The sequence below is a fragment of the Hypanus sabinus genome, unplaced genomic scaffold (genome assembly GCF_030144855.1).
Source record: "Hypanus sabinus isolate sHypSab1 unplaced genomic scaffold, sHypSab1.hap1 scaffold_2015, whole genome shotgun sequence".
In the NCBI taxonomy this organism is placed as follows: Eukaryota; Metazoa; Chordata; class Chondrichthyes; order Myliobatiformes; family Dasyatidae; genus Hypanus; species Hypanus sabinus.
Window position 1 is genome coordinate 3033 of NW_026780115.1, and position 19526 is coordinate 22558.

General features: G+C 47.0%; 1 protein-coding gene across 1 annotated transcript; it reads left to right on the forward strand.

Annotated features, from left to right (window-relative positions):
- The first annotated feature begins 3217 nt into the window (after positions 1 to 3217).
- LOC132387595 (NACHT, LRR and PYD domains-containing protein 3-like) lies at positions 3218 to 18668 on the forward strand. Its single transcript, XM_059959969.1, has 8 exons — positions 3218 to 5105; positions 6050 to 6136; positions 6292 to 6462; positions 6618 to 6788; positions 12071 to 12241; positions 16685 to 16855; positions 17156 to 17323; positions 18581 to 18668. The coding sequence occupies exons 1-8, from the start codon at positions 3361 to 3363 to the stop codon at positions 18666 to 18668; spliced, it is 2772 nt and encodes a 923-aa protein (XP_059815952.1). The 5' UTR covers positions 3218 to 3360.
- Positions 18669 to 19526: the final 858 nt, after the last annotated feature.

A 19526-nucleotide genomic window follows, 5' to 3' on the forward strand; every position in this document is an offset into this window, starting at 1 on the left:
TTATCTGTAGCAGATGTCTCTGCCTCTGTGCTTCATCTCTCTCTCATTAGCAGCATATCAATAGTAATGGTCCATAGCTCTCAAAGGGGGGCGGGGATGGTTAACTCTGCACCCCATTTCCATCAGGTCTGTTCAGCACTCCTAACAACCTTAAAATGTATCCTCTTGTGCTAGCCATTTTTCAGCCCTGGAAACAAAAATCTTCTGACTATCCACACGACCAATACCTCGCATCATTTTATACACCTCTATAAGTTCACCTCTCTTACTCCGTCGCTCCAAGGAAAAAAAGTCCAAGTTCATTCAACCCATTCTCATAAGGCATGCTCCACAATCCAGGCAACATCCTTGTAAATCTCCCCTGCGCTCTTTCTATGGTTTCCACATTCTACCTGTAGTGAGGCGACCAGAACTAAGAACAGTACTCCAAGTGGGGTCTGACCACGGTCCTATATAGCTGCAACATTACCTCTCAGCTGCTAAACTCAATCCCAGGTTGATGAAGGCCAATACACTGTATGCCTTCTTACCCAGAGTCAACTTGTGTAGCAGCTTTGAGAGTCCTCTGGACTCGGACCACAAATTCCCTCTGATCCTCCAGACTGCCAAGAGTGGGGTGTGCAGTATTCGGTGTGGGAAAAGTAACTTGGGGGAAAGCAGATATAATGGCAAAGGGTTAGATTGGGAGAAACTCTTGTTGGACAAATCTCCAACTGGCATGATTAAATGTTAGCTGAGAAGAATTTGTCCGGCATGTTCCAAAGGGGATTAAAGTCAGTGACGGCAGCATCTGTGGATTTTGATGGGAGATGTCATAGTGGTAGATGGAGTTCAACTCGGAGAAGTATGAGGAGGTACAGTTTGGAAGGACAAACTCCAAGGCAGAGAACAAAGTAAATGGCAGGATACATGGTAGGGTGGAGGAGCAGAGGGATCTGGGGGTACATGTCCACAGATCCGTGAAAGTTGTCTCACAGGTAGATAGGGTAGTTAAGAAAGCTTATTGTGTGTTAGCTTTCATAAGTTGAGGGATAGAGTTTAAGAGTCGCTATGTAATGATGCAGCTCTATAAAACTCTAGTTAGACCACTCTTGGAGTACTGTGTCCAGTTCTACTCGCCTCACTATAGGAAAGATGTGGTAGCATTGGAAAGGGTACAGAGGATATTTACCAGGATACTGCCTGGTATAGAGAGTATGGATTATGATCAGAGATTAAGAGAGCTAGGGCTTTACTGATTGGAGAGAAGGAGGATGAGAGGAGACATGATAGAGGTATACAAGAGGAATAGATAGAGTGGAGAGCCAGCGCCTCTTCCTCAGGGCACCACTGCTCAGTACAGGAGGACATGGCTTTAAGGTAAGGGGAGAGAAGTTCAAGGGGGATATTACAGGAAGGAGTTTTTACTCAGAAAGTGGCTGGTGTGTGGAATGCACCGCTTGAGTCAGTAGTGGAGGCAGATATACTAGTGAAATTTAAGAGACTACTAAACAAGTATATAGAGGAAATTAACGTGTGAGGATTATATGGGAGGCAGGGTTTAAGGGTCGGCACAACATTGTGGGCCGAAGGGCCTGTACTGTTCTATATTCTATGTCTGGAGGGATCTTGATGTCCATGTCCATAGCTCCGGAGATAGGTGGGATGAGTTTATGGGGACATCAGGCTGGCACCAGTGTTATGAGCTGGAGGTCCTATTTCTGTGCTGTTCCATGCAGAACCTGCGACAGCTGAAATCCTGGACCATCAAAATTCCTCCATCTCTGCTCTCTTCTTCACCAACCAACCTGTTACAGACCAGTAGCATCTCCCATTTCTCCGCTTTCCACAGACGTTGTCTGACCTGTACTCACATCTACACTCCCGTCCTTGTTCAGCTGTGCTGCAGAGGGCAGGCCAACACGCTGCATAACAGCGGCGGACTGGAGGCCTCTGCAACGGGCAGTCAAAACTGCCCAACGCATCACCGGCACCCATAGCCTACCTTTCGTCAGGGTCGTATATACAGAAAGGTTCCAGAAAAGGGACAGGAGCCTCAAGAAGAATCCCTCCTTTCCTGCCTATGGGCTGTTTGCCGCTCTCCCATGAGGGAGGAAGCTACGTTCCATCCACAGCAGGACCACCAGACTCAAAATGGCATTGTCCTGTCTGGCAATTTCCCATCTTGCTATTACCTCTTTAATTGTGCCTTAATCCCCTCGTCTGATTTCCAATCATTCCCAGTTCTGCTAATTACAGCACACCTGGTTCCCATTAAAGAACATGGGATAAAACTCCTGCGTCACAACCATGCTTTTCCAGTTCGTTGGTCGGCTCTAGTGTGAGTAAACCTCGTTTCTTGATTCCTTAGGGCTGTCAGTAGCAAGCTCCGCACCATTTCCTGGATAGTCTATGTAAACCTTGTCTCCGTGTAAAGACTCTCCTGGATACCGGTTCCCTGTTCGCGATGGTGATAACGCCTCATGACTCTGCCTCCGTGCACTGGGGTTCGTCCCCAGCCTCGTCCTTGCTACACAAAATCAGTTACTTTCCCCAAGCAGTAAGACTGATCAACACTTCTAATGACTAAGCCACCCCTCCACAACAAAAAAAAACCCACCCGACCACCAGCACGGTTTGAAAATTTTCTGTCAGAACCACCGGACGTCAGAGTGACTCCTTTACCGTATATATTTATGTTTATTGTGTTTTTCTTCGCGTTTTTTTGTGCTACATCAGATCTGGAATAACAATTATTTCCTTCTCTTTTATGCTTATTTATTTTGAATCTGTTGAGTATTTTAACACATACTCTTTCAGAGACACGTGACTGCAGATCTGCCGTCTCAAGCCATTTTCTGGAGGAAAGTGAGCTGAGCAGCGTCTGTGATGATGGATTGGGGGGGGGGATTGTCTGTGTTCTGTGTCAAAATGCTGACTTTCTCAATCTCCTGAACAACACACTGACATTTTCTCCCCCAGCATCCCCCACACACAGTGCACGTGCCAGTGAAAAAATATACTTTGTATTTTGAATCAGTCACGGTGGGACTCTTCTCTATCCCCATATGCCACATCCACATTGGGCTTTCAACGTTATTCCTCAGGAACAATGACAGCTGTGACAGAAGTGGGAGTTTGTCCAGCACGGGACAGTCGGGGGTCAGTAAACTACCAGGGTAATACACACCTTCAAAGCACAGTTAATGTGGAAATGTGATGATCTGGTGTTTATCTGGACCAGGCGCCTCTGTCCAGATTGGGGTCTGTTAATTGACTTTACAAACATCAATTAGTACAATACCTTTGAGCTAACTCTTGTGTACTTAAATACTGAGTTCTGAGCTGAGGCATCTAACCGTTTGTCCACTGTCTGTTTCCATGGAAGAACTTCAGCAGAAACACAAGGAGAGTCTGCGGGAACAACCTGAAACACTGAGAGTGAACACGATCCTGATGAGGGAGAAGGTGAAGGTTTTCCAGCTGGTTGATCGATACGCTGAGCTCACGGTGATTACTACTGTTCGAGACCGGAGACTGGTGGAACATGAGCTGCTGGCAAGAGGCAGAGACCACGAGGAGTGGAGACACAAACATCTGTGTGACCAGCTGGAAATACTCCGGAGTGATCAGTTGTTCCTGAGAAGATTTTCACGGAATAAATCCACATCTGCGATTTTGGCAGCAGTAGCCGGAGTCGCGGGGATCGGGAAAACAACAATGGTACAAAAGATTGTACATGACTGGGCCACGGGGAAAATATACCAACAGTTCCAGTTTGTCTTCAGTTTCAAATTCCGAGATTTAAACTCCATTAACTGCAGAATAAACCTGAGGGAACTGATCCTGGATCAGTATCCTTACTTTGGGAATTTCCTGAGAGAGATCTGGAAGAACCCAGAGGGATTGCTCTTGATATTCGATGGTTTGGATGAATTCAAAGACAAAATTGATTTTGCTGACAGTCAGAGAGACACAGAACCTCAGCCCACAGGCACAGATCCTGAATTCAAGTGCAAGGTGTCTGACATTGTGTACAGTTTAATCCAGGGCAAGCTGCTCCCAGGGTGTTCAGTGCTGGTGACCACCCGTCCGACTGCGTTACATTTATTGGAAAAGGCAGAGATCAGTATCTGGGCTGAAATCCTGGGATTTACTGATGAGGAACGGAAGGAATATTTCATCAGACATTTTAAAGATCAGACTGTGGCGGAAGCTGTTTTCAAACACGTGAAGGAGAACGAGATCCTGTACACCATGAGCTACAACCCCTCCTACTGCTGGATCCTCGCTCTGGCACTGGGCCCCTTCTTCACACAAAGAGTCAGGGACCCGCAGCGAGTTCCCAAGACCATCACCCAACTGTACTCCTACTATATTTACAACATCCTGAAAAACCACGGCCGTGAGATTGAGAACCCCCGTGATGTGTTACTCAGAGTTGGTCAGTTGGCCTTCAGAGGAGTGTCCGAGAAGAAGATTGTGTTCACAGATCGAGATTTGATCAAGTACAATCTGCAGCCTTCCCAGTTCCTATCCGGGTTCCTGATGGAGCTTTTGGAGAGAGAGGATTCTGCCCGGAGCGTGGTGTACACATTCCCGCACCTCACCATCCAAGAGTTTGTAGCTGCAGTCGCACAATTCCTGAATCCCCATCCCGGGGATATCCTGATATTACTCACTGAAGCCCAGAACATGACAGATGGGCGATTTGAGGTATTTCTCCGTTTTGTTGCTGGTCTCTCCTCCCCAATGACAGCTTGGGGCCTAGAGGAGTTTCTGTGTCCACCTCTACATCAAACAACCTACCGAGTGATTGACTGGATGAGGGAGGAGGTTAAACGTCAGAGTGGAAACACATGTAGTGAAGCTGGTAAAAGGAGCCTCCTGAACACATTGCACTACCTGTTTGAGTCTCAGAATCGTGGACTGGCTCAGGCCGCACTGGGATCTGTGGAAACACTTTCATTCAGTGGAATGCCACTGACCCCGATTGACTGCGCGGTCCTGTCTCATGTCATCGGACACTGTGATACAATAAAACACCTCGACCTGGAGAACTGCCACATTCAGTGTGAAGGAATCCAGCGGCTGGTACCCGGGCTGCACAAGTGCCTGGAGTTGCGGTAGTGTTATTTATCTCTCACTCTGAACTGTGAAACTGTTCCATTCTGTTATTTCAATGTGAAGGGGATTGGGTAAATCTGGTAAATCAGACAGTGAGCAATTGTGACAAATGCCCAGGGGATCGGTCAGTAATTCCCCAAGAACGGGAGTGTTCTGTAGTTCCTTGTGAACAGATTCTGGAGAGTTCATCAGATCAGTGAACAACGACCATTGGTTTAATGGTAGTAAATAACAGGAATGGCCGTGTTTATCACTGCCTGTGACACGTCCATTGACAATGTTCTTTCTCACTGTTACTGACACCCAGACCGACACTGACTGCAGCAGGTGGGTCAGAGATTCACACCCCCTTCCCAGTGAGGGACAAGAGACCGTCAGCAGACTGTCCCAGTGAGGGAAAGAAATAAAATTGTGAGATTGTCCTCCCCTGCCCTTCCCCGTGTGCGACTATCACGATCAGTCCACCTGTGTGACTGTGCTCATTACTAGATACCCAGACCCCATGGGCGGATCTCCTCTCCCGATTGTGGGCAATCTATTTCTGCATCCTCTTGTCTTGTGGGATTATCTTTTCCCTGCTGTGGGACCTCTCATCCCCGTCCTCCCTCTATTGAGACCCCTCCTCCGTCCTTCTGTGGGATAATTCTTCCTCAATCACCTTCCTCCTGCAAGATTTTCCTATCCCTTTGTGGGATAGGTGGGTTCACTTCCAATATATCCCATTGACACTTTCCCACTTACAAATTTTCCTCACTATGGGACTAAATTCTGACATTCGGTAAATACACTGGAGCTGGGCAGTGATGGACATTGGCAGTGATGGGAACTCCAATCAGTGATTTACTGAAGTGTTTAATGTTTCCTGAAATATCCGAGTGAGAGAAATCCCCTCAGACCCACGGTTTGAATCACTTTGTTCATCAATCTGTCATTTTGTGTTTAGACTTGGGCTTAATGACCTGGGAGATTTAGGAGTGAATCTGGTGTCTGCGGCTCTGATGAACCCGGAGTGTAAAATACAGAAAATGTGGTAAGTACCAGACAGTGGGAGATTGTGTTTACACTCACTGGATGTCTGGCACTGAACATTAATGTGATCAGTAATTGTGTTACTGATGAACACTGGGGATTTGTATCATCTCTTGTCTCTCTGTGTCCTTCACCCTCACTCTCTCTCATCTCCAGGCTGGACAATGTCAAGCTCACAGATTCTGGTGCCAAGGATCTCGCCTCCGCTCTCAGTACAAACCCATCACTGACGGAGCTGAACCTGACTGACAATGAACTGAGAGATTCAGGAGTTAAACTGGTGTCTGCGGCTCTGAGGAACCAGGAGTGTAAAATACAGAAACTGTGGTAAGTACCAGACTGTGGGAGATTGTGTTTACAGTCACTGGGTGTCTGACACAGAACATTAATGTGCTCAGTAATTGTGTTACTGATAAACATTGGGGATTTGTACCGTCTCCTGTCTCTCTGTGTACTTCACCCTCACTCTCTCTCATCTCCAGGCTGAGGAATGTCGGTCTCACAGATTCTGGTGCCGAGGATCTCGCCTCTGCTCTCAGTACAAAACCATCACTGACGGAGCTGGACCTGAGTGAGAATGAACTGGGAGATTCAGGAGTTAAACTGGTGTCTGCAGCTCTGAGGAACCAGGAGTGTAAAATACAGAAACTGTGGTAAGTACCAGACTGTGGGAAAAATGTGTTTACAGTCACTGGGTGTCCGACAGTGAACATTAATGTGATCAGTAGAAACAAAAAAAAATCGAAAACCTGCAGCACAATACAGGCCCTTTGGCCCACAAAACTGTGCCGAACATGTCCCTACCTAGGCTATTTCCTTAGCCCTCTATTTTTCTGAGCTGCATGTAGCCATCTAGGAGTCTCTTAAAAACCCTGTTGTTTCCACCTCCACCACCGCTGCACTAAGTACGCTCTGCGTAAAAAACTTACTCAGACATCTCCACTGCACCTAATTCCAAGCACCTTAAAAATATGCCCTCTCGTGCTAGCCATTTCAGTCCTGGGGAAAAGCATCTGACTAACCACATGATCAATGCCTCTCATTATCTTGTACACCTCTATCAGGTCACCTCTCATCCTCTACCACTCCAAGAGAAAAGGCCGAGTCCACTCAACCTATTTTCATCAGGCATGCTCCCCGATCCAGGCAACATCCTTGTAAATCTCCTCTGCACACTTTCTATGATTTCCACATCCTTCCTACAGTGAGGCAACCAGAACTGAGCACAGTATTCCAAGTGGGGTCAGACCAGGGTCCTATATAGCTGCAGCATTACATCTCAGCTCTTAAACTCAATCCCACGGTTGATGAAGACCAATACACCATTTGCCTTCTTAACTATAGGGTCAACCTGCGTTGCAGCTTTGGGTGACCTATGGACTCAGGCCCCAAGTTCCTCTGATCCTCCACTCTGTCAAGAGTCTTACCATTAATATTATATTCTGCCATCATATTTGACCTACCAAAATGAACCACTTCACACTTACCTGGGTTGAACTTCATCTGCCACTTCTCAGCACAGTTTGGCATTCTATCAATGTCCCGTTGTAACCTCTGACAGACCTCCACACTATCCACAACACCCCCATCCTTTGTGTCATCAGCAAGCATACCAACCCATCCCTCCACTTCATTATCCAGGTCATTTATAAAAATCACAAAGAATGGGTGTCCCAGAACAGATCACTGAGGCACTCCACTGGTCACTGGCCTCAATGAAGAATATGACCCATCTAAAACTACACTTTGCCTTCCGTGGGCAAGCCGGTTCTGGATCCACAAAGCAATGTCCCCTTGGATCACATGCCTCCTTACTTCTCAATAAGCCTTGCATAGGGCACCTTATCAAATGCCTTACTGAAATCCATATTCAGCACCTCTACTGCTCTACCTTCTTCAATGTGTTTAGTCACATCCTCAAAAAATTCAATCAGGCTCGTAAGGCACGACCTGTCTGTGACAAAGTCATGCTGTCTATTCCTAATCATATTTTGCCTTTCCAGATATTCATAAATCCTACCTCTCAGGATCTTCTCCATCAACTTACCAACCACTGAAGTAAGACTCACTGGCCTATAATTTCCAGGGCTATCCCGACTCCTTTCTTGAACAAGGGAACAACATTCACTGCCCTACAATTCTCCATAGACTCTCCTGTCCTCATTGATGATGCAAAGATCTTTGCCAGAGGCTCAGCAATCTCCTCCCTCGTTTCACGCAGTAGTCTGGGGTACATCCCGTCATTTCCCGGTGACTTATCCAACTTGATGCTTTCCAAAAGTTCCTAAATATCTACATTCTCAAACTTTTCAGTCTGCTGCAAGTCAACCCTACAATCGGCAAGATCCTTTTCCGTCATGAAGACTGAAGCAAATGCTTCATTAAGTACCTCCGCTATATCTTCCTGTTCCATACGCACTTTTCCATTGTCACACTTGATTGGTCCTATTCTCTCTCGTCTTATCCTCTTGCTCTTCACATACTTGCAGAATGCCTTGGGGTTTTCCTTAATCCTATCCGCCAAGGCCTTCTCATGGCCCCTTCTAGCTCTCCTGATTTCATTCTTAAGCTCCTTCCTGCCAGTCTTATAATCTTCCAGATTTAAATCATTACCTAGTTTTTTGAACCTTTACTTCTTGACTAGATTTACAACAGCCTTTGTGCACCACGGATCTTGTACCCTACCATCCTTTCCATGTCTCATTGCAACGTACCTACTCAGATCTCCACACAAATATCCCCTGAACATTTTCTACATTTCTTCGGTACATTTCCCTGAGAACATCTGTTTCCAATTTATGCTTACAAGTTCCAACCTGACAGCTTCATAGTTCCCCTTACTCCAATTAAAGGCTTCCCTAACTTGACTGCTCCTACCTCTGTCTAATGCTATGGTAAATGAGGTAGAATTGTGATCACTATCTCCAAAATGCTGTTCCACTGACAGACCTGACACCTGACCAGGCTAATTTCCCAATACCAGATCAAGTACAACCTCTCCTCCTGTAGGCTTATCTACATTGAGTCAAGAAACCTTCCTGAACAGAGCTAACATACTCTACCACATCTAAACCCCTCACTCTAGTGAAATGCCAATCAATAGTTGGGAAATTAAAATCTCACACTTCAACAACCCTGCTATTATTACTCCTTTCCAGAATCTGCCTCTGTATCTGCTCCTCAATGCCCCTTTTACTGTTGGGTGGTCTGTACAAAATACCCAGTGGAGTTATTGACCCCTTCCTGTTCCAAACTTCCACCCACAGAGACTCTGTAGACAATCCCTCCATGTCTACCTCTTTTTCTGCAGCCGTGACGCTATCTCTGATCAACAGTGCCACGCCCCCACCTCTTTTGCCTCCCTCCCTGTCCTTTCTGAAACATCTAAAGTCTGGCACTCAAAATAGACATTCCTACCCCTGAGCCATCCTAGTCTCTGTATGGCCACCACATCCTATCTCCAAGTGCTGATCCATTCTCTCTCATCCGTTTTATTCATCATACTCCTTGCATTAAAATAGACACATCTCAAACCATCGAACTGAGCACCTCCCTTCTCTATCACCTGCGTATCCTCATTTTCACACTGTCTCCAAATTTTCTCTATTTGTGAGCCAACCTACCTTTCCTCCATCATTTCATTTTGGTTCCCACCCCACAGCAATTCTAGTTTATACTCTCCCCAATAGCTTTAGCAAACCTCCCCGCCAGGATATTGGTCGCCCTGGGATTCAAGTGCAACCCGTCCTTTTTGTACAGGTCACACCCGCCACAAAAGCAGTCCCAGTGATCCAGAAATCTGAATCCCTGCCTCTTGCTCCAATCCCTCAGCCATGCATTTATCCTCCACCTCATCCTATTCCTATTCTCACTGTTTTGTGGCACATGCAGTAATTCCGAGATTACTACCTTTGAGGTCCTGCTTCTCAACTTCCTTCCGAACTCCCTGCAGTCTTTTTTCAGGACCTCTTCCCTTTTCCTACCTATGTCATTGGTACAAATATGTACCACAAACTCTGGCTGTTCTCCCTTCCACTGCAGGATATTTTGGACGCGATCTGAAATATCCCAGACCCTGGCACCTGGGAGGCAAACAACGATCTGCGCTTCTTTGCTGCGTCCACAGAATGGCCTATCTGACCCCCTAATCTAGGGTCCCCTATCACTACTGCCTTGCTGTTGCTTTCCCTGCCCTTCTGAGCCACAGGTCTGGACATTGTGCCAAAGGTGTAGCCATTGTTGCTCCCCCATCCCCACATAGACTGCACCCCCCCAGCAGTACTCGATCAGGAGTACTGATTGTCAAGGGGTACAGACACAGGAGTACTCCCTAGTACCTGCTTCTTGCCCTCCGCTTTTTTCATAATACTCCTTGCATTAAAATAGACACATCTCAAACCATCAGACTGAGTGTCTCCCTTCTCTATCACCTGCCTATCCTCCCTCTCGCACTGTCTCCATGTTTTCTCTATTTGTGAGTCAAGTTCCCTTTCCTCCATCACTTCATTTTGGCTTCCACCCCCTAACAATTCTAGTTTAAACTCTCCCCAATAGCTTTAGCAAATCTTCCCACCAGGATATTGTCCCCTGGGATTCAAGTGCAACCTGTCCTTTTTGAGCAGGTCACACCTGCTCCAAAATTACCTCACACAGAGGGTGGTGAAACTGTGGAATTCTCTGCCACAGGAAACAGTTGAGGCCGGTTCATTATGAGGAAGTTAGATATGACCCTTGTGGCTAAAGGGATCAAGGGCTATGGAGAGAAAGCAGGTTCAGGGTTCTGAGTTGGATGATCAGCCATGATCGTACTGAATGGTGCTGCAGGCTCCAAGTGCCGAATGCCCTACTCCGGCACCTATTTTCTATGTTCCTAAAAATCTGAATCCCTGCCTCCTGCTCCAATCCCTCAGCCATACATTTATCCTCCATCTCATTCTATTCCTATTCTCACTGTTGTGTGGCACAGGCAGTAGTCCTGAGATTCCTACCTTTGAGGTCCTGCTTCTCAACTTCCTTCCTAACTCTCTGTTGTCTTTTTTCAGGAACTCTTCCTTTTCCTACCAATGTCACTGGTACCAATATGTACCACGACTTCTGTCTGTTCTCCCTCCCACTGCAGGTTATCATGGACGTGATTAGAAACATCCCGGACCCTGGGAGGCAAACTACCATCCGAGTTTCTTTCCTGTGTCCAAAGAATCGCCTGTTTGACCCCCTAACTGTCGAGTCACCAATGACTACTGCCATTCTCATCATTTCCCCACCCTCTTGAGCCACAGGGGCAGGCTCTGTGCCAGAGGCACTGTTGCTTCCCCCCCCCCCCCCACCGTGGGCCATCACCCCCTCCACCGTGAGCCGTCACCCCCTCCAGCAGTGCTCTCTGGTATCTGCTTCTTGTCCTTCCCTCTCCTGACTGTGACCAACTTCGTCAGTCTCCCGTGGCCCCAGTGTGACCACCTGCCTGTAACTCCTCTCTATCACCTCCTCACTCTCCCTGACCAGAAAAAGGTCATCGAGCTGCATCTCCAGTTCCCTAACTCGGTCCCTAAGGAGCTGCAGCTCGACACACCGGGTGCAGATGTTGCCTTCCGGGAGGCTGGGAGTATCCAGGATCTCCCACACCTGACACCGAGCACAGAAAACCAGCCTCACACACATGCTCTCTGTTCGTATTGTAAACAGATAACCTACCTCGCCTCGACCCTTTATCACCGAAGCCCCGTTGAGCCAAAGCCTTCCTACTCTGTCTCCCGCTCCTCTGACGCTCGCTCTGTGAATCTGTCTTCCTTTTAAACTCTTCTCGCTGTTCTCACTGGCCGACTTGCACAGTCGTGCTGAAGAAAAAAATCAGTAATTGTGTTACTGATAAACACTGGGGATTTGTACCGTCTCCTGTCTCTCTGTGTCCTTCACCCTCACTCTCTCTCATCTCCAGGCTGAGGAATGTCGGTCTCACAGATTCTGGTGCAGGCGACCTCGCCTCTGCTCTCAGTATAAACCCATCAATGACGGAGCTGGGCCTCGGCTGTAATAAACTGGGAGATTCAGGAGTGAAACTGGTGTCTGCGGCTTTGAGGAGCCTGGAGTGTAAAATACAGAAACTGTGGTGAGTACCAGACTGTGGGAAAATGTGTTTGCAGTTAGTGAATGTCTGACAGTGAACATTAATGTGATCAGTAGAAACAAAAAAAACATCGAAAACCTGCAGCACAATACAGGCCCTTCGGCCCACAAAACTGTGCCGAACATGTCCCTACCTAGGCTATTCCCTTAGCCCTCTATTTTTCTGAGCTCCATGTAGCCATCCAGGAGTCTATTAAAGCCTGTTGTTTCCGCCTCTACCACCGCTGCTGCCAGCAGACCATTCCACGCACTCTCTGTGTTCAAAAACCTTACTCCTGCCAACTCCTCTGTACCAACTTCCAAGCACATTAAAATATGTCCTCTCATGCTAACCATTTCAGTCCTGGGAAAAGCCTCTGACTAACCACATGATTAATGCCTCTCATTATCTTGTACACCTCTATCAGGTCACTTCTCATCCTCTGCCACTTCAAGAGAAAAGTTGAGTTCACTCAACCTATTCTCATAAGGCAAGCTCCCCGATCCAGGCAACATCCTTGTAAATCTCCTCTGCATCCTTTCTATGGTTTCCATGTGAGGTGACCAGAATTGAGCACAGTTCTTGAATTGGGGTCTGACCAGGGTCCTATATAGCTGCAACATTACCTCTTGGCTCTTAAACTCAATCCCACGATCGATGAAGCCCAATGCACTGTTATGTCTTCTTAAACACAGAGTCAACGTGTGTAGCAGCTTTGAGTGTCCTATGGACTCTGACCCCAAGATCCGTCTGATCATCCACATTGCCAAGAGTCTTACCATTAATACTAATTTCTGCTATCATATTTGACCAACCAAAATTAACCACCTCACAGTTATCTGGGTTGAACTCCATCTGCCACTTCTCAGACCAGTTTTGCATTCTATGCATGTCCCGTTGTAACCTCTGACAGCCCTCCACACTATCCACAACAGCCCCATCCTGTGTGTCATCAGCAAACTTAATAACCCATCGCTCCACTTTCAACAGGTCATTTATTAAAATCACAAAGACTGCAGGTCCCAGGACAGATCCTTGGGGTACAGCACTGGTTACCGACCTCCATGCAGAATATGGCCCGTTTACAGCCACTCTATGCCTTCTGTGGGCAAGCCAGTTCTGTATTCACAAAGCAATGTCCCCTTGGATCCCATGCCTCCTTACTTTCTCAATAAGCCTTGTATGGGGTACCTTATCAAATGCCTTGCTGAAATCCATATACACTACATCTACTGCTCTACCTTCATCAAAGTGTTTAGTCGCATCCTCAAAAAATTCAGTCAGGCTGCTAAGGCACGACTTGCCTTTGACAAAGCCATGCTGACTATTCCTATTTTGCCTCTCCGGATGTTCATAAATCCTACCTCTAAGGATCTTCTCCATCAATTTACCAACCACTGAAGAGAGACTCACTGGTCTATAGTTTCCAGGGCTATCTCTACTACCTTTCTTGAATAAGGGAACAACATCTGCAAACATCCAATCCTCCACATCCTCTCCTGTCCTCATTGATGATGCAAAGATCATTGCCAGAGTCTCAGCAATCTCCTCCCTCACTTCCCACAGTAGCCTGGGGTACATCCCGTCATGTCCCGGTGACTTATCCGAATAGATACTTCCCAAAAGCACCAGCACATCCTCTTTCTTAATATCTACATTCTCAAGCTTTTCAGTCTGCTGCAAGTCATCCCACCGATCGCCTTTTCCGTCATGAGTTCTGAAGCAAATGATTCATTAAATACCTCCGCTATATCCTCTGTCCCATACGCAGTTTTGCATTGTCACACTTGATTGGTCCTATTCTCTCTCATCTTATCCTCTTGCTCTTCACATACTTGCAGAATGCCTTGGGGTTTTCCTTAATCCTGTCCGCCAAGGCCTTCTCATGGCCCCTTCCAGCTCTCCTGATTTCATTCTTAAGCTCCTTCCTGCTAGCCTTATAATCTTCCAGATTCATATCATTACCTCGTTTTTTGAACCTTTCGTAAGCTGTACTTTTTTGCTTGACCAAATTTACAACAGCCTTTGTGCACCACAGATCTTGTACCCTACCATCCTTTCCATGTCTCATTGCTACGTACCTACTCAGAAATCCCACGCAAATATCCCCTGAACATTTTCTACATTTCTTTGGTACGTTTCCTTGAGGACATACGTTTCCAATTTATGCTTTCATTTCCCAGCCTGATAAACTGATAGTTCCCCTTACACTAAGTAAAGGTTTCCCTAACTTCTGTGTTCCTATCCCTCTCCAATGCCATGGTAAAAGAGATAGAGTTGTGATCATTTATCTCCAAAATGCTCCCTCACTGAGAGACCTGACACCAGGCCAGGTTCATTCCCAATACCAGATCAAGTACAGTCTCTCCTCTTGTAGGCTTATCTACATATTGCGTCAAGAAACCTTCCTTAAAACACCTAACAAACTCCACCTCAACTGGACCACTCACTCTAGGGAGATGCTAATCATTAGTTGCAAAATTAAAATCTCCCACTTCAACAACCCTGTTATTGTTACTCCTTTCCAGAATCGGTCTCCCTATCTGCTCCTCGATGTCCCTGTTACTGTTGGGTGGTCTATACAATACACCCAGTAGAGTTATTGACCCCCTTCCTGTACCTAACTTTCACCCACAGACACTCCATAGACAAACCCTCCATGACTTTCTCCTTTTCTGCAGACATGACACTATATCTGATCAACAGTGCCAGGTCCCAACCTCTTTTGCCTCCCTCCCTGTCTTTTCTGAAACATCTAAAGCCTGTCACTCAAAATAGACATTCCTGCGCCTGCACAATCTAAGTCTCTGTAATGGGCTCCACGTCATATATCCAAGTGCTGATCCATGCTCTAAGGTCATCCGCTTTTTTCATAATACTCCTTGCATTAAAATAGACACATCTCAAACCATCAGACTGAGTGTCTCCCTTCTCTATCACCTGCCTATCCTCCCTCTCGCACTGTCTCCATGTTTTCTCTATTTGTGAGTCAAGTTCCCTTTCCTCCATCACTTCATTTTGGCTTCCACCCCCTAACAATTCTAGTTTAAACTCTCCCCAATAGCTTTAGCAAATCTTCCCACCAGGATATTGTCCCCTGGGATTCAAGTGCAACCTGTCCTTTTTGAGCAGGTCACACCTGCTCCAAAATTACCTCACACAGAGGGTGGTGAAACTGTGGAATTCTCTGCCACAGGAAACAGTTGAGGCCGGTTCATTATGAGGAAGTTAGATATGACCCTTGTGGCTAAAGGGATCAAGGGCTATGGAGAGAAAGCAGGTTCAGGGTTCTGAGTTGGATGATCAGCCATGATCGTACTGAATGGTGCTGCAGGCTCCAAGTGCCGAATGCCCTACTCCGGCACCTATTTTCTATGTTCCTAAAAATCTGAATCCCTGCCTCCTGCTCCAATCCCTCAGCCATACATTTATCCTCCATCTCATTCTATTCCTATTCTCACTGTTGTGTGGCACAGGCAGTAGTCCTGAGATTCCTACCTTTGAGGTCCTGCTTCTCAACTTCCTTCCTAACTCTCTGTTGTCTTTTTTCAGGAACTCTTCCTTTTCCTACCAACGTCACTGGTACCAATATGTACCACGACTTCTGTCTGTTCTCCCTCCCACTGCAGGTTATCATGGACGTGATTAGAAACATCCCGGACCCTGGGAGGCAAACTACCATCCGAGTTTCTTTCCTGTGTCCAAAGAATCGCCTGTTTGACCCCCTAACTGTCGAGTCACCAATGACTACTGCCATTCTCATCATTTCCCCACCCTCTTGAGCCACAGGGGCAGGCTCTGTGCCAGAGGCACTGTTGCTTCCCCCCCCCCCCACCGTGGGCCATCACCCCCTCCACCGTGAGCCGTCACCCCCTCCAGCAGTGCTCTCTGGTATCTGCTTCTTGTCCTTCCCTCTCCTGACTGTGACCCACTTCGTCAGTCTCCCGTGGCCCCAGTGTGACCACCTGCCTGTAACTCCTCTCTATCACCTCCTCACTCTCCCTGACCAGAAAAAGGTCATCGAGCTGCATCTCCAGTTCCCTAACTCGGTCCCTAAGGAGCTGCAGCTCGACACACCGGGTGCAGATGTTGCCTTCCGGGAGGCTGGGAGTATCCAGGATCTCCCACACCTGACACCGAGCACAGAAAACCAGCCTCACACACATGCTCTCTGTTCGTATTGTAAACAGATAACCTACCTCGCCTCGACCCTTTATCACCGAAGCCCCGTTGAGCCAAAGCCTTCCTACTCTGTCTCCTGCTCCTCTGATGCTCGCTCTGTAAATCTGTCTTCCTTTTAAACTCTTCTCGCTGTTCTCACTGGCCGACCTACCCAGTCGTGCTGAAGAAAAAAAAAATCAGTAATTGTGTTGCTGATAAACACTGGGGATTTGTACCGTCTCCTGTCTCTCTGTGTCCTTCACCCTCACTCTGTCTCATCTCCAGGCTGGACAGTGCCGATCTCACAGATTCTGGTGTCGAGGATCTCTTCTCCGTCCTCAGTATAAACCCATCACTGACGGAGCTGGACCTGAATGGTAATAAACTGGGAGATTCAGGAGTGAAACTGGCGTCTGCGGCTCTGAGGAACGCAGAGTGTAAAATACAGAAACTGGGGTAAGTACCAGACTGTGGGAGATTGTGTTTACAGTCACTGGGTTGTCTGACACTGAACATTAATGTGATCAGTAATTGTGTTACTGATAAACACTGGGGATTTGTACCGTCTCCTGTCTCTCTGTGTCCTTCACCCTCACTCTCTCTCATCTCCAGACTGTGGGAGATTGTGTTTACAGTCACTGGGTGTCTGACAATGAACATTAATGTGATCAGTAATTGTGTTACTGATAAACACTGGGGATTTGTACCGTCTCCTGTCTCTCTGTGTCCTTCACCCTCACTCTCTCTCATCTCCAGGCTGGAGCGTGTCGGTCTCACAGATTCTGGTGCCGAGGATCTCGTCTCCGCTCTCAGTACATACCCATCACTGACGGGGCTGAAACTGGGACTAAACTCGCTGACAGACGGATCAGTCCCCGCTCTCCGCCACCTCATACTGAACCACCAGAGGCTGAAGTGGATCGAGTGAGAGTGTTAATGTTCAATGTGATAAAATTCCAGCAGTTCCGCGGGTTTTCTGGTGATATTTGTCTGTTGGTGTTGTTGAAATATTAACCCCTATCCACTGTTACTGACACTGTTGTGTAATCTGTTTACTTCATATAACCATTTAACCATATAACAATTACAGCACAGAAACAGGCCATCATGGTCCTTCTAGTTCGTGCCAAAAGCTTACACTCACCTAGTTCCACTGGCCCGCACTCCATTCCATTCCTTTCCTGTCCATGTATCTATCTAATTTTACTTTAAATGACAATACCGAACCTGCCTATACCACTTCTACTGGAAGCTCGTTCCACACAGCTACCACTCTCTGAGTAGTAGCTGTTACCCTTAAACTTGTGTTACCCTTAAACTTTTCCCCCCTAACTCTCAACTCATGTCCTCTTGTTTTAATATCCCCCAATCTCAATGGAAAAAGCCTATCCACGTGAACTCTATCTATCCCCCTCATAATTTTAAATACCTCTATCGTCCCCCCTCAACCTTCTACGCTCCAAAGAATAAAGACCTAACTTGCTCAATCTTTCCCTGTAACTTAGGTGCTGAAACCCAGATAACATTCTAGTAAATCTTTTCTGTATTCCCTCTATTTTGCTGACATATTTCCTATAATTTGGTGACGAGAAATATACACAATACTCCAAATTCGGCTGTACCAATGCCTTGTACAATTTTAGCATTACATACCAACTCCTATACTCAATGCTCTGATTTATAAAGGCCAGCATCCCAAAAGCTTTCTTCACCAACCTATCCACATGAGATTCTACCTTCAGGGAACTATGCACCATTATTCCTAGATTACTCTGTTCTATTGCATTTCACAATGCCCTCCCATTTACCATTTATGCCCTATTTGGATTATTCCTACCAAAATATGGCACCTCACATTTATCAGCTTTAAACACCGTTCGCCATCTTTCAGCCCACTCTTCTAACTGTCCGACATTTCTCTGCAAGCTTTAAAAACATACTTAATTATCCACAACACCATCTGCATAAAGTATCATCTGCTTACTTACTAATCCAATTTACCACCCCATCATCCAGATCATTAATTTATTTGACAAACAACACTGGACCCAGTACAGATCCTTGTGGCACACCACTAGTCACCGGCGTCCAACCTGACAAACAGTTATTCATACTACTCTCTGGCATCTCCCATCCAGCCACTGTTGAATGCATTCATCTCTATTCTTCCATCTGTTTCAGGTTGCTGAAGAATAAGTTCAGTGAGACCGGGGAGAAGGAACTGAGACCTCTGCGGGGAGTCAGACCCGGACTGACAGTGGCCGTGTGAACATCTGAATGAGTGAACACCCCCACCCATGGGATGGCAACATTTTGTCCGATTCGCCGCCCTCCCCTTTAACTCCCGCCCTTAACTTAATTGAGGCACACCGGGGGTAATTCCCAACAGTTTTAACGGAACCTGCTCCAGTCTTGAGCTCGGTGACATCGGAAGCGGTCCATCGTGACGTATATCTGCCTGTTGTCCGGCGGAACAGCTTCGGCCGGATGTGCGGGCTCGAGACTTCGCCACTTGAGACTCTGGGGAATCACACAGACAGGAAGAGCCCGGGATCCGGGACTCAGTCTGGAATAGCGGTGTCCCGGGGTGGGATTACCCCGGGAGAGAATCCTTTTGCTCCCTTTGCTGAGGACGGTGCATTCGGCAGTCTGGCCGATATAATGAGGTTAAATGGACAATTACCTCGGCAGTGACACTGGATCTGCAGCGATATCGGACACGACCCTGAAGTGTGATTTTATAATCATCGGTTCCCCGATGCAGAGTGACGGTGAGAAACGGGACTGATTATTCAAACTGTCACTCGTTGTCGCCAGTCAGTTAATTGTGTTTGACTGTGAGTGAGTCGATTTACATTTGTCGTGACGAAATCAATAAACCGCTGTAACTTCCTGTCTTGGTGTCGGACTCGAGTCTCATTAGAGGAGGAAGAGTGATCTGGGATTACTGCTGACCCCCGCACCCGGATAACTGCAATAATGGTTCTGAGCTCCTCACACTGGTACAGCAGCGTCTCAGAGTCTGAGTACCCAGGATCTAATCTCCACCCTACCCCCATCGTGGCTAACTGCCCCCGCCGACAGTTAAAATCGACTGTAATGTCAGAGGTGATTTAATTGACCCCCC

Coding starts and splice junctions, on each gene's coding strand:
- LOC132387595 (XM_059959969.1), top strand. CDS start 3,361: ATGGAAGAACTTCAGCAGAAACACAAGGAGAGTCTGCGGGAACAACCT. Junction 6,789..12,070: donor TGTAAAATACAGAAACTGTG/GTAAGTACCAGA, acceptor TCTCATCTCCAG/GCTGAGGAATGTCGGTCTCA. Junction 12,242..16,684: donor TGTAAAATACAGAAACTGTG/GTGAGTACCAGA, acceptor TCTCATCTCCAG/GCTGGACAGTGCCGATCTCA.